At 39.4% G+C, this 16,003-nt stretch overlaps 1 protein-coding gene across 3 annotated transcripts in view; it reads right to left on the bottom strand.

The window, feature by feature from the left end:
• The window catches only part of PTPRN2 (protein tyrosine phosphatase receptor type N2), a 1,019,026-nt gene that overhangs the window by 37,182 nt on the left and 965,841 nt on the right, over positions 1-16,003 (bottom strand). For all 3 annotated transcript variants that reach the window (XM_074946270.1, XM_074946267.1, XM_074946269.1), the window contains one exon: positions 10,509-10,586. In XM_074946270.1, the coding sequence (XP_074802371.1) occupies positions 10,509-10,586 (78 nt within the window). The remainder of the gene's footprint in view (positions 1-10,508; positions 10,587-16,003) is intronic.

The raw sequence follows: 16,003 nt of genomic DNA, 5'->3' as shown, positions 1-16,003 counted from the left end.
TCCTATCCCTATCCTCCAGCGTATCTACCTATCCTCCCAGTTTAGTGTCATCTGCAAACTTGCTGAGAGTGCAATCCACACCATCCTCCAGATCATTTATGAAGTTATTGAACAAAACCTGCCCCAGGACCGACCCCTGGGGCACTCCACTTGATACCGGCTGCCAACTAGACATGGAGCCATTGATCACTAACTGTTGAGCCCAACAATCTAGCCAGCTTTCTATCCACTTTATTGTCCATTCATCCAGCCCATACTTCTTTAACTTGCTGGCAAGAATACTGCGGGAGATCGTGTCAAAAGCTTTGCTAAAGTCAAGGAACAACATGTCCACTGCTTTCCCCTCATCCACAGAGCCAGTTATCTCGTCATAGAAGGCAGTTAGATTAGTCAGGTATGACTTGCCCTTGGTGAATCTATGCTGACTGTTCCCGATTACTTTCCTCTCCTCTAAGTGCTTCAGAATTGATTCCTTGAGGACCTGCTCCATGATTTTTCCAGGAACTGAGGTGAGGCTGACTGGCCTGTAGTTCCCTGGATCCTCCTCCTTCCCTTTTTTAAAGATGGGCACTACATTAGCCTTTTTCCAGTCATCCGGGACCTCCCCCAATCGCCATGAGTTTTCAGACATAATGGCCAATGGCTCTGCAATCACATCCGTCAACTCCTTTTGGCCTACTCCAGCTGCAGATAGTGGTGAGCTGGAGCCGGTTCACACCAGGTAAGCACCTCCGGGACTCCCCACCTCGCCCCCCGGCAGGTGCCTCTGGCTCTTAGGGGTGGGGTGGGCACCCACTATGGTGGCCCACGAGACCCTCCTGCCTGGTTCTGGGGGCAGTCAGGGGACAGGGGAGGGGGGGTGGATGGGGCAGGAGTCCCAGGGGGCTGGGGTGGGCAATGACCCCTGCGTGGGGTGAGGAGGGAACCCGTTGTTAAGATTTTGGCAGCTCATCACTGGCTGCAGAGGTGACCTAAGTAAACCTTCAGCCTGGCTGTTGCTTATCTTCTTCCTCCTCCCTGGTTCAATTAATCCCCTGATCCAGGGGCTGGCACGCTCCTCCCATTACTCAGGGTTCCAGGTAGGCTCCAGGTCATCAGAGCCCCATCTCAGCAAGGCTTCCAGCTTTCCCCAGAGAAGCCTGTCTGGTCCTTTTTTCCACTTTCTCCCTCACAGCCTTCTTTTCAGGCTGCTTCCCAGTGAAAGGGCACTTCCTAATTCTCTTCTCTGGGTCTCCTCCCCACAACTGGGCTCATCCAGCTTTCTATGGCGGCAAACCCTGCCCTCCCCCCACTGCATTTTATTTCTAATTAGTCCTGGCTTACCTTCCAGGTGCACCAAGGCTGGTTAAATTGGCCTCTCAGGACCATTTTAACCCTTTTGCAACCTGTATGGGGTAAAGACAATCACAGGCCCTTGTACGCCTTTCAAGTTGGCAATGCGGTACCCCTGCTTATAGAAAATACATTCAATGACACTCAGAAGGCAGTAGCCTAGTAGGAGAGCTGCTGATGCTAACTAATGACTGGAAGACCAATGATAAATTCCTGAATTTTTCAAATTATGTATGCAATAAAAGAGCAAAGAGATTGTAAGCTCTTTGATGCAGGGACTGTCTCTTTGTTATATGTTTGTACATATAACACTAGGGCCCTAGCCTCTAAGTGTTACCGTAATACAAATAAAATAATGAATAATAATGCAAAATAAGATATTCTTTGCTCATTTAGCTAGTGCAGTTTCATTTTAATTGTTTATTACTGTATAATACTTCCAGTAGACCAAGAAACTTTGAATGGAATGCATTGCGTAAACGTAGTGAAATCTTCATTATATGAGATCTCCCTACTGACTCTGCTATGAAAGCTATGCTGAGAAATGAGGACAGAGTATCATCTTCTATGCACTAACTAGAAATTTTACAAACTACATGCACATGGATTAATACAGCTCAATTTAACAATCTTTAACGTGGTTCTGCTGTATGCTTCAACCTCAAGACAGTTCTCACAGGTGAGTAAAACCATCTTTTTCATTCATTACAAATTAAGGGCTAGTCCTGCAACCCTTAGATGAAAAGTGTATTAATTTGATATTATTGGGGCTACTTGTGGGTGAAATTCACCATATGCAGAAAGCCCACAAGGGGCTATGTGTCATGTCAGTCTCATATAAGTGGTGAACAGAACTGGTGAGTGCCCTCTGCATAAGGATGAATTTCACTCTGTGTGGATTACTTGCATAAGGGTTGCAGAATTGGTTTCCAAATAAAGATAAAAATAAAGCTGTAAATGGAAGAATCATTGCATTGTAACACTATCATCAAGAGTGACAACTTTAAAAAAAATTAGAAAATTTTAAAATCTCCTTGGTCATTAGCTTTTAATAAAACAACTTTGGTTAATCACTTAAAAATTCTCATGTTTCAGGTATTCTTACAAGGGAATGGTAATTGTTTTAAGTGCATATTCAAAATAATTAGTCCATCCAAAACCTTGTGTGTGGAAGGTGGCACTATATCTTATTTTAATGACCAGGGAAGTGATCACATGTGTGCTTCAACTAGAAATACTGCACTTCTTTAGTAGGGACTGATGGACAAATTTTAAGAATGAATGGATTTCAGTGTAGACAACACATATGGTCATAGTTAAATGACCAACTTCTGTTAATTAAAAACAAGAACAAGCTGATCATCCAAGTAATAGGTAATATTTTAAAATACATTGCAGCAGCCACCGTTTGGGTATTTTAAGAATGGGAATAAAGTAGCAGCACAGAAAAAAAAAAGGTAAATTTATTTTTCAGGGTTTTAATAAAACCTGACAATGTTAAAGACAAAGAAAAACTCAGCACTGAGAAAGAAGAAAATTCCTTAAAATTAAAAATGTAAAATCCAAACCATTGCAGAATCAGATATATTTTACTGGTTAGATTTTGTGAAGCTGAATTCATTTAACGATGGCTTATTTTTAACTTCTTCATTTCAAATGGATAGCGTTAATCACAAAATGATTTTTTCTCCACCACAAAAAAAGTTTTGATTAAATGAAAATGTTTATATTTAAACTTCTTGTGTTTTAATTGAAAAACCAAAAATTTAAATCAAGGCATGTTTTGATTTTGGATTTGCAATTTTTCAATTAAAACAAAAAATATCCATACAAATGGATATTTTCCATGAAAATGTAAATGAAGTCAAAAAACCAATTTTCTGTCCAAAATGTTTTGATGGAAAATGTCTGATGATCTTTAATATTTCACATAAGACAAGGGTCAAACTGGGCCAAGTCACGGCTGAGTCATATGGCTCAGCAAATAGGAACTTTAAAGACAGAAAGCTGTTGGAAAAAGTCTGTAGGGTTGCAAAGACAGCCTTCAAAATATGTGTTGAGATATAAACAGTCTTTGCAGGTAGCTTGAAACAATAACTCAAAGGACTGGGAAACTTACATCAACATAGCTACATGTCTCAGGGGTGTGAAAAATCCACACTGAGAGACACAGGTAAGCTGACCTAACCCCCACTGTAGACAGCACCAGATCAACAGAATTCTTCTGTCAACGTAGCTACCACTTCTTCAGCGGGTGGGTTACCTATACCAGTGGGAGGGGTTCTCCTGTCAGTGTAGGTAGTGTCTACACTGCTGCGCTACAGCAGTGCAGATGTAGCACAGTAGCTGTGTCACTGTAGCAGTTTAAGTGTAGACACACCCTTAAGAGAGGCAAGAACTGTTCCCAGTAATTTCAATGTGGTGTTAAATCAGCCTAATTATGACAATTTAAATGTCAAGACTGTTACCCAATGTTAACATTGCCAATTGACACACACACACACATACACACACGAGGGACAATCATATTATGAAGATCTGCACAATATGGTATGACTGGCATTTCATTTTGGTATGGAGTGCATGGCACTTGGTTAGCGGGCAGAGATTGGGAGGGTACAACTACTACTCCCCCATCCAATTTAAGCCATAATTCAAGGACAAGCATGGTAACCATGCGCTGCTTTATTGAATGGCTGTGCAATTACTAATGATGTATTTATTTCACATAGCTTGACATGTTATTAAACCTTGAGGGGATACAGTTATGTACCCATCTCTCCCTTGCCTTCTTTCATTTATCAAATTAAATGTGCATATTTTACACATCAGATCACTGTGCCTCTTTTTGGCTGCTCTCCTTTTTTGAAGATAAGAACCAATTAGGGATGCGGCAAGTTCAGTTCCATGCAAGGAAAATAAACTCATGAATCAAGACGACTTGAAAGCAATGTGTTCTGCATGTTTCTCCACAGTCCACAAGAGAAGAATCTGTAGAGATACCAGTTTGTTTTAAAATCAATTTTAGAGCTCACAAAACATGCCACACCGAGAGCACCAGGGATGGAAATCATATTTCACCACAGCTGAGGTGGGGACAGCATGCGCCCCCACACAATCCTGCCAATATGCCTGGGACACACATTCAGTCCTTGGCCTGAGACTGCCTGCATGTGTGTCACTGGCTATGGTAGCTTTGGTGATGTAGCCCCATGTCGACTGGGAACTGCACTTGCAGACCCGACCACCAACTCGTTTTTACAGAGGCAGCCATCAGATGGCAATATATTTGTTTCTTTCTCATTTTTATTAATTTCAAAACCAGAGTCAGGCAGTGAAAAACCAGGGTTGCCAAACCGAGGTACAATTGCCTATAAATGGAGACCACACACTCTGCGGTTCTACAAACCAAGAGTCGGATTCTTAAGTTATTTGTGTAGTTTTGGAACAGACCGATATTTATTTATTTTATTGACTTTGATAAGATGCAGCTGAATCCTGACACAGGGAAAGACACCTAAAAGATAACAATGTAGCCATTGCTGTGACCCCCATGGTACTGTTCAGCTCTGCCAGGCTCCTGCCCCCCCACCCTAACCTGCTTGTTTGTTTCATCCACCTGTTATGTCTTGTCTTTTAGATTGTAAATTACTTGGGGCAGTGTTTCTCGTTCTCTTTGTTTGTACAGCACCTAGTACAATAAGGTCCTGACCTGGCTGGCCTCAAGGCTTCAAAGGAAGCATGGAACAGTGGTTAGGGTGGCAGTTTGGGACTCAGGAGATCCAGGTTCAGTTTCCTGCTCTGACACAGATAGTGACTTTAGGCAAGTCACTTGACTTTCTGTACCTCAGTTGCCCATCTGTAAAATAGGGATAAAAGTATTTCCCTAACCCTACACTAAAAATTGCGAGGTGCTCTGATACTATAGTTGGGGGGGGGCACATAATGGAGGTAGAGAGGGATGGAAGGATAGACAGATTCCACAATCTACATGTTAAATACATATACATATAATTTGTGGTCTTCTTTCCCAGGACAACTGAGACTCTGCATGTTCGGCCCTTGGCACCTCAAATAACAAAGAGAGAAGAGGTGGTGTTATGCTCCACAGAGATTCTCCTCTCCTACTCCTAATCCAAAAAGATGTCAGACACGCAGGCCAAATGAATGGAAAGGTTAAAGCAAGGCAAAATGTGAGGTTCTCCAAGTTCTAATAAGAGGGTGGAGGGGATCATAAAGAAGAGGCTTTTTAATATCTTAAAAAGTAAGAAAGGAAAAAAGTAAAAAAGCAAACCTAATACATACCAACGGTGAGATGAGGGATCCTAGCAGATCCTAGCAGATTTACAATTTACAAAACACGCACAACTACGATTTTTTTTCTCAGCAAAAGGATAATTGATTCTATACGTCTGACTATCTAACAACAGCATCTTACTGGAATAATATGATCAAAGATCTTCTTAAAATATTTCAATGTTCACAAGTTGAAGTGAAATTGAGGTAAGTAAAATACTTCAATATGTCATGGAATTATATATGCAGTATATATACATAATAATAAAATGTTATGCCTCCAAAATTATTCACAACATGAAACTCCTGATGGGATAACTTGTTACATACTGGAAATGTTCTCTATCCTTGTTTTCAAATCATGTTCCAGGAGCAGTTGAATTTTACTGTTTTTATAGTGGTGAGGAAGGGATGAAACCTCAATGAAGCGGGTGGGTGTAACCACTGACATTCATTCAGGATAAATGTAAGAAATAATCTACCTCCTTTATGGAACCAGATAGATGAAACAATAGGAGCCACTTCCAAAAGACCCAGGCAAATGGCGAGGCTAGAGTAGAAGCTGAACCACAGGCACCAAGGGGTTTCCCTAGAGACTAATATAGCAAACTCGGGGGCTAGAGAATTGATTGGTGGAGCCATGTGAGGGAAAGAAAAGAAGCAGGAATACACAGAAGGAGCAAAGAAACCCCAGTCACAGTTAGAGAAGCCTGTGTAGGGTGAAATTTAGGAAGAAAGATGAGAGAGAACTTTTGGGTAAAGTGCTAGCTAAAGGAGGCTTGGAATTGTGAATAAAATCTCTCTCATATTGTTTAATTCCTGTTGTGTTCTGGGAACCAGGACATTGAACATTCTGTGTAAATAAACTGGATTTCATCAAAGAAATACCAGACTCCATCATCAGTATCTCCTCCTAACCAAAAACAACCTGCAAGGCCCCCCAAATCGGCTACCTGCTTGGATTAAAAAGGAATAATATTGCTGTAAAAAGTGGGATCCGGTTTCCAAGGAGGGAAATTGTGAGCTGGTATTCCTGTTGAACCAAAATGGAATAATGGGGGTGCTCGCAGAAATCAAAAGTGGCCCAAAGGATTAAAACAAGACCTAAAACAAAAGCTGGTTTCACAAATGGGATTAAAGCAGCACCTGAAAGTTTCCCAGAAAGGTTTGGGGAATGATTTACAGATGGAGATATAATGCTCCCAGTCTGGAATGCCAAGATGGATCAATGATGTGACCAACAACCTGAATGAAGAAAAGGAGTACTTGTGGCACCTTAGAGACTAACCAATTTATTTGAGCATAAGCTTTCGTGAGCTACAGCTCACTTCATCGGAAGCTTATGCTCAAATAAATTGGTTAGTCTCTAAGGTGCCACGAGTACTCCTTTTCTTTTTGCGAATACAGACTAACACGGCTGTTACTCTGAAACAACCTGAATGTCATTAATCAGAAAACTTTCCATGGAGGAGACCAGGAAAGCTTGGTCGACTTGGAACTTGCTAACAAAGATGAGAGGCAGCCAGGACTTAAGCAGTTGAAAAATCATCTTAAGGAGGAAATGAAAGGGTCATAAAGCACAGTGGAAGTCAGCTGCCTAGATGTGGAATTGGGCCAGTCAGAGAACTTGGTAAGACTCGACATTTACAACAATTTTTTTAACCCCATTTGTAAGCCATAGTAGGCCAAGCTGTCCCAACTCAAATGATGGAAAACTCCACTATTGTTGAGGAAAGAATTCCTGAAAAGCTTATTTGGCTCAGTTCAACATCATAGCTCAAATGAATGGCTGGGAATTTCTCGCAGCCAGCCTAAGTGGTCCAACTCTGATGTGTTGAAGAACCTACCTTCAGAGAAAGGACTCCGTTATCTAGATCTGGTGGCAGAAAAAACTGCAGTGTTACAATATCACAGTACCAGAGAGGCCTGGGCGCAAGCATGGTAATCAGCACAGTGAGAGAGAGAGGAAAATTATATGGCAAATGCGGCCACCATGGAAAGTAGCATCACCTCAGAATACTCCAGTAAAGGCTTTCTGGTTGCAGTAGGAGAGCCTGGAGTTTAAAGATGAAAATATTGTATAGGAAAAGGAGAAAGCCAGCAGGTGATAGGTACAGGGATGGGCTGGTTGTACCAAATACGTTGAAAAAAGAAGTTCTGAGGTTATGTCATGATTTTAAACATACTGGACAGTCTGGGGTTGCAAAAACTTTAGCTATGCTAAGACAAAATTTCTGTTGGAAGACATGCAGGTGGGATATAGAAAACTGGTACAGGAAGTGTGATGCTAAAGCATGGAGAGCCCTAGGCATCAGTATCTCATGGGGGGGCACCAATGGAGCATATTGCTGCTGATGAGCTTGGACTTCTGCCTCAGACAGAGTCTGACAATCATTATTTCACAAAATGGCCTGAAGCTTACCCAGTAACCAAGGGGGGAACGAAGAGACTGCACCAACAGCAGAGGTCCTAGTTTATCAATACTTCGCTAGATGTGGAGTCCCAGGTAAGTTACACAGAAATCAATGGAGAAACTTTGAATCCAAAGTTTTTCCACAGGTTTGAGAGATTCTAAGACACCCAGAAGGACACCAGAAGAAGCAAAGCATTCCCAGTCAGAGAAGCTCTGGTAGCATGACTCTGAGGAAAAAACTAAGAAGTTTTGGGTAAAGTGCTGGCTGAAAGAAGCTTAGTACTATCTCTTGATATTTGATTCCTACTGAGTTCAGGACACCAGGACTCTGCACATTCTTTGTAAATAAATAGGTTGCATAAAGAGATGCCTAACTCCATCATCAATTTTTCCTCACAACCAAAACAACCTGCAAGGCCCTGAAAATTGACTAATAGCTTGGGTCAGAAAGGGGTATAAAAAATGTTTTAGGGAGAGGAGGTAAATTTAGCCACTAGCATATCCAGGTGTGATCACCTCCAGCTTTTCTACTAGTAGCAATGCTGACATTTCATATATAAAGTTTGTTCTTTAAGTGCCTCATTTAAATATAAGAAGGGGCATAGGTATGCACCATTGCATATGTTATTTCCAGGAGTGCATGAGCAAAACTGGCTATTTAGTACATGCAAATGGCCAGTTAGCTGTCTAATGAGCTACTTGCAATGTACGAGTACTTGAAATACGCACACAAACATCGCTTTTTAAAATCAGGCCCTTAATATATTTGCCTGAAAGAATCATGAAAAGTTAGCTCTCTAGCCAAAATTACCCCTTGGAGCCTTCTAGCCTAGGCAGCGACAGAGACAGCTTCTTATTACAACAAGGAGGTGCTTCCCTCTTGGAAGTGACTACATAATGAAGCCTTTGCCTTCATGCTGCTACCCTGGCCATATCACACCCCACAGAATTGCCACACATGGCTATCTGACTCAAGGTTAAAAAATAAGGGACATACTGAGCATTCTTGTGTATCCACCAAACATACTGACACAGGGAAGAGTACCTCCCTGGCATAGACTCCGGGAAGATCATAGAAGTCACATCTCCCTGGGTGGCCCTTCTAACTAAGGAGTATAAGCAGAACTGGCTCAGATCACCGAGTCTAAGGATCTCACCATCCAAAACAATTGGCAATTAAGGGTCAGTCCCGTCACTGGCAGGTGACAGAAAGCCCCCACTCAACAACTCTAAGGTTGCTGGTACTCTAGACTGTTGGGTTATTTTTCATTACATAAACTCTGCCTGATAGTCAGCCCCATCTCTCTCAACCAACTCTCCAGTGTACCCCAAAATCAGAGATTTAGAAAAATTTTGACCTGGTGCTTCATTTGTCAACAACCATAGAAATATAAATGTGAAAGGAAAACTGAAAATACTTTGTAACAGAGATAAATTGAATATAAAATATTTTGTAATAAAGAAGAGCTCAATGTGTATGTCTGTATATGCATGGACAGATGAGGTGAGACAGAGATTTGATGACTTTCAGTTGGATATAGGTTCCTAGGCTGCTTTTGAAAATTTTATCCATAGTCCCTCAAACTTCAGCTAAAAAATTCTCTAAATTTGCAATGCAAAACAGTACAGTAGTGAATAAAAACATTTTCTGCTCCTTATAATAAGCCCCAATGAATTGTATTGCTGTTTAATTACCAACAGCTTGATGCTTAGTAAGTTTGCCAGCATAGACTTGTACTAACAAATAAATGTTTAATTCTCTCTTTGTCACTTACACACATGCCTGATGTGCACTGGCAACTTCCCTAGCCAAGTGTTTGCCCAAGTCAGGGTTTTGCATGGGTGCAATGGAGTGCATGCAAAGTAGGCCCAGTTTTGCACTTGGGTAACTACAAACTTAGGCCCTGATCCTGCAAACACTTACACACACTTAGCTTTATGCATTGTGGTCCCAATTCAAGAAATCTTCCTTGTCCAGGAAACCACTTAAGCATGTGCTTAAGTGGCGTAGATAAGGAGTAGATTTCAGTGGTTTTACTCATTCACAGTATCTAAAGTTAAGAGTGCATGTAAGTCTTTGCAGGATAAGGGCCTTATGCTAGACCAGGTTCTAAGGGACGTCAGAATATCAGAAAATCAAACCCGTTTTAAGTAGGTGTCTAAATGTGGAGTTAAGAGCTTAAATTGGGCACTCATGTTTGAATATTTTGGCCTACGATTCTACAGGTAATGTCTACACAAGAACTTTTTAAACATAATTCATATATTTACATGACTTGGTTAATTACATGTGATATCTTTAAAAGACACGTACAAGCTCAGGATCACCTACCAACTGAATTACAAATGCTGTCTAAAAGATCATTGGTTTTATACCTCTAAAAGTGCAGGAAGGTTTTCAATTCATGACATAAATCCAGCTTCATACATGAACTTTCAAAAAGACAGTTAACTGAAAAAGATTTACCTGCCAGAAGTCAGCAACAGTAGCAGGAAGAGGGCCCTGAGTAGCAATATATGCAGGGTTCCTGGGATCGTGGTCCATCTGGAGTGAGAAAAGAGAAAACAGACTGGATTTATGAAAAGCAAAGAAACCCTCTAGATGGGTTCAGGAAAGAAAGTGCTTCTGTCTACAACCAAGGACCACTTAGAGGACTGCTGTGCCCCCATGTCCTTTGATGATGAGCAAAACATTTTATTTCTATTCATTAGATCAGAGGAGCTTCCTTTCCACAAAAGAGTGAGGTTACCAAATCAATATCAGCATGACTGATGATGAGCACTCTGTGTCCCAAATATGTAGTGTAAGATCATTTAAGAGAAGTTGCAAACAAAAGCATGTACTTGAGATCCATGCTCTTGGTTTCATAGCAACCCAGAAGTCATTTTGAAACATTTTTCTTCACCCAGTGTTAGGAATGCTGGGCACATCTAAATAACTGCTCCATTTCCACTGTGCCACTCAAGGGCACATATAACAAGCAAAAATGGAGAACAAATTCAGTTTCTGGCTTTTTCTGGCTAGTTGATTTGTCTAAATGCATGCTTCTAGCCTCAACAGAGGAATTTCTGCTTAAAGACCTTAATTATAACATTTAATTCAAAGACTGACTGAACAGGGGGAAAAAAAGCTAAGAAACAAAGTCATCAAGAGTAAATAGGATTAGTGTGTTATAATGAATGTTTTCAAACTGATGGGTGGTTTTCTTGGTCTTAAATCTTGGGCCCCATTCTCCTGATAAAAGAGAAGATCGGCTGAGGGATTTTTTTTTAAATACTCATTCTAACCCTTAAGAGACCAACACAAAACTTTGAACGTAAAGAAAAAGGGCCAAATTCTGCTCTCCTGCAACTCCCATTGAAGTCAGTGAGAATAATTTGTAGCCAATGCCAAGTTACTGAGAACAGAATTTGACTCAAAGACTTTACTTCACCCCAACACAGTTTTTTGTACTGTAAGTGAAGTTAAGATCTTAATAGGAATGAATGCAAGTCATATTTCCATTAACAGGCATCTACTGGATTTATTCATAGCCTATCAAAATTTTCAGCAATGGTGGATGTCAGCATAAAAGAAGGCACCTCATAATTATGTGCAACAGAAAAGAGGAAAGGAACACAAAAGAACAGATGTAAGTTATTCTAATAGAACAACAATGTGATGAATGTTGCAAAAAAGTAGAAAAAACCTTTTATGCTTCTAATGTTCTGATGCATAATTAAACCTGCACCTAATATTAAAATTCAGCCATGACAACACAATGCAAGTAAAATTATGTTGCTGAGTCCATTTTAATAAAAGCCTACTTTTAAAATACAACACACTGTTAGAAGAAACCTTGACAAAAATAGAAGTGTTTCTAATTCCTTGTTTGTATTATACTCTTGTTTGAGTGACTGATTCATTGAGGTATTTGCCTTTTCAGCAAACAATTCTGCAGAGCAACTCTTTGCCTTTCGCCAAAAGCGATTCTGGAGGCAGGACATTTAGTATTGCAGGTATTCTGAGACCAAGAAAAAATAGCTTTTTTCACAAACAGAAATATGATTATCAGCAAAATTTGGGAATCAGGGAAGAAGGGCCACATTTTTCAAAAATAAAGTTTAAAATCAGGCGTCTAAATAAGGGCCCAATTTAGCAAAACGTGTGATTAAGTCCCATTGACTTCAACGGGACTTAAACAAAGACTTAATTGCTTTGCTGAACTGGGCCTAAATAGTTTGGTTTTCAAAAGCAATCTGCCCACAAGGTCCCACCGACCTCAGTGGAAACTGCAGTGTGCTTAGCACTTTTGAAAGCAGGCCACTTATTTAGATATCTAATTACAGATTTAGAAGCCTGAATTTAGGCTTCTCTCTAAAAACCTCAGCCAAAGAAAATAAGTCAATAGTATTAAAGATCATAATTTGGATTTTTTTAAACTGATCACTTGTGTGTGTGCACGTGTGTATACACCAGAAAACAAAGGCACAAGAAGTCAGTGATGATGTAAGTAGCACTGTCATGGAAGAAATACTTCTAAACACTCAGCTATCTGATAAATCAGGAATAGGCCGCTCTTGGCATTTCAGCATTAATCAGCTACTGTCACAAAGGTGCTGTTTGGAACGTGGCAAACATCATAATGAGCACAAAGTGGTGAAATGTATCATCAATTTAACAATAACTCAGAAGACAATTACAAGCGTTAACATTCTGAGCACATTCTGTTGTACAGAAAATAATTATAAGCAGGAACACTTTGTATGCTCAGAGCAAATAGAAGATGGCAGAAAGCCCCATCATGCTATTAAATGATCTTTAAATGAACAAAAATAGAGCAAAGACTAAACTAATTGAACATAATGCCTGTTTTTGTTAACTTTTTTATATTTACAGCTTCAAAGACTACATATTTTAGGAAGACTTTGAAAAGTCACCACTTTGATCAAATTTTATAAGATGTGACCTGGATAACTGATGGGTCTATTTGTTTATTAATGTACTTTTAAAAGACTGTCAAGGGCACCGGATGGGCCCTCTTTTATTGTAGTTAATAAGAACTGGAATAAATAAATACAATCAGTAACGGTTTTTAAGCCAACTGATCACTGAGCAAAGCACAGCATTTTATATCCTCACCTAGTCACTATCCTCCCTCCAGGAGCCATTACCCTCTTTCTTCCCCAAAATTAGATAAAAAACAAGTCATCCAGAGCAGAAAATATCAGATCCCAAACTATCAGTTTATTAAAACAAAAATCAACAGGTCTGGTTTTCTAAAGTTTTGTCCTGGAACAATCTTAAGAAAACACGTTACATATGCAATTGTTCAATGAGAACAAGATTTCTCTCTGCGCCCCCCCCCCCAAGCTCAAAGTTCACATGCTTTACATCAGCAGTAAATGGCTCAGCCATTTTTAGAAAGAAAGTGGTGCAATTATTACAAATGTTCTACTATAATGGAATTTTCATTTGCCACTGCAGCACAGGAATGGCAGAAAAGGTTGTGTGATAATGTACCAGTCTATTTTTCCATGATTTCATTTGGGGAAGGGAAAAGAAAAGGATCAAGGACCACTACAAACCAAAGCACAATTAACTGCATTAATTTTGATTACTAACCCTGCTAAAAGTTCACAAGGATGAAAAACTACACAAAAAGAACCTCAAAGGAACTGTCTATCCTATTCAGACTTATTGTCAGAAAAGGAGTTTCGTAGACGATCAAATCAAATAACTCATAAACCTAAGATGGGTTAAGAACGTGTCTTGTGGCTTTCTAGGGTATTTTAAAATGCAAGTTGATACACAATATCTTAAACCAGAGAACAGCACAATGAACATAATGTCATGATTAGTAGTGCCCAACTTTAACTGCAATAATTTCAGGTTATGATACTACATAATTATATTTCCATCTTTACATTGGTACAAAGTTAAAACTACTGCTTTAATTCTGCTTTTTGTTTTTCTGAATACAACACTATCCAACTTGTCCATGCTAAGACTTTGCACAAATCTCATTAATTTCTACTCACAGTAAAACTCTTTGTTTCATTGGGTGTTTTAGATACAAATTAGGCTGTTGCGTGATTTCACTGATATTGCTCATGAAATACAGCAAAATCAGTATATTCCAGTTGTAATCAGTCACCTGTATTGTATTTGGATTTAAGTTGTTTGTAGGTACCTGTTAACTACTGTCCATAAAAGAGCAAATTAAAGTATATACCTGCATCATTAACCATTATGAAATCTTATGTAATTTATAAATTTGTTACACTGACATATACATAGACCCCTAGGATCATTACTATACACAGACAGATAGATGGATATGCTGGGTCTGATGTGAGCTCATTTATACCATTTTTATATGGATTTAAATCCACTGACTAATAGAGTTACTCCTAATTTGTACTAGTGTGAGATTGGAAACAGAATATCCACCTTGTATGCAAGACTGGTACATCTATCGTTTTCACTGTTTTTATCATTATAATGCTAGGAAAGCAGGTTAAGCACTGACCAGTGCCTTCAAATATACATATAAATCAAAGCAATTTAAAATGCAGTTCTCAGATCTGATGTTTTTTGCAACATTAATACAGTTCACTTCCACGTATCCTTTCATAACTTACAGGGACTGTAAATATTCTTGTGTTAGCATTGAAATTTCTTTCCTTAATAGTAAGACGAACCAGCAAATACAGTACTATTTAGTCATCACTTTCATCTCTACATTAAAATAAAAAAAAGGTGGGGTGGTAATCGGTCCCTATCTTTATACTTGAATTAAAATTTAAAACAATTTAAAAATCCTTCTTTTAAAAACCATTATGGAATGAAAGAAGTAAATCTGGTTGTGAATGCCATTATGAATTTCAGTGTCTATTCTCCATGATAAAATTTGTATGCTGTTTTTGAACAAACTGTCATGTTAATGACATTGCTCAGTCTGGTGTCTTCAATAATAAGCAAGCTGAGTTTTTAATGTAGCTGATGGGGTTCCCCCTGCCTCAGACACCCTATGAGGAAAAACAGAATTTCCATTTACTTTCATGACCTCTGATTTAAAAGCAGAGATTGCACATTATTTACTACTGGATGATTTCCCTGAAATTTAATGAGGACTAACCACAAATATGACAGATGTAATTATCACAGTTTTATTCTGCACAGTCAGGGTCTCCTTGTGCTGTAATTGCAAGCTTTTCTTATGTTATTTCAGAGGAAAGGAAAGCAGACTTTCACTTCACTTTCACTCCATGGAATTTCAGAAGAATTCCTTCTGCCTTGTTTTACACTAGAATAAAATTAAAGGGATAAGGAAAGAGCATTAATCAAATCGCTCTACTGACCTTCCCCACACACTTTCAACTATGTTGAGGCCATGAGTCTAACCCCAGTTTTCATAACATACTGGGAGGAATGGAGGTCTTGAAGCGGTAGCTTTTTTAAAAAGAAAGAAACATGTAGGCAGGTGGCCAGCTCATTGTCTCGTGTGGAGAATTTTTTTCAGCCAGTATTGCTGCACTCATTTAGACTTAAATCAAGGTTGAGTGAGCCCCAGACGGAGATGGGACCACTGACCCCAAAGCTGGATATACACAGCTACAAGTACACCCCTGGAAGCCTCCTTTTCTGAGTCTTGAATATAATTGCTTTATTTTACACTGTACCCTCATCAGACGGCTCACACATGTAAGGGGAAATAATCCTCTTCTAGTTCAGTTCAGATGGTACTGATCTTGTGTTATTAGTGGCCACATTGCAGTACACTACAATACTCCCTTCCAGTCCCAGCACTCCAAGGCACAAGTGCACCAAAAACGTCATTGTATTGACATGATAATTACTGAGGTTATTTAAACTGAAAGGCAGAATTCTTTTTAAAAAATGGTATGATTATTGCAAGAGTGAGTAAAGGAGGAATCACTGGTATTTCAAATCGACTGTATGTTTCAAGAAAGAACAAA

This window comes from Natator depressus, chromosome 2, assembly GCF_965152275.1.
Source record: "Natator depressus isolate rNatDep1 chromosome 2, rNatDep2.hap1, whole genome shotgun sequence".
In the NCBI taxonomy this organism is placed as follows: Eukaryota; Metazoa; Chordata; order Testudines; family Cheloniidae; genus Natator; species Natator depressus.
This window is presented reverse-complemented; position numbering and strand designations above follow the sequence as displayed.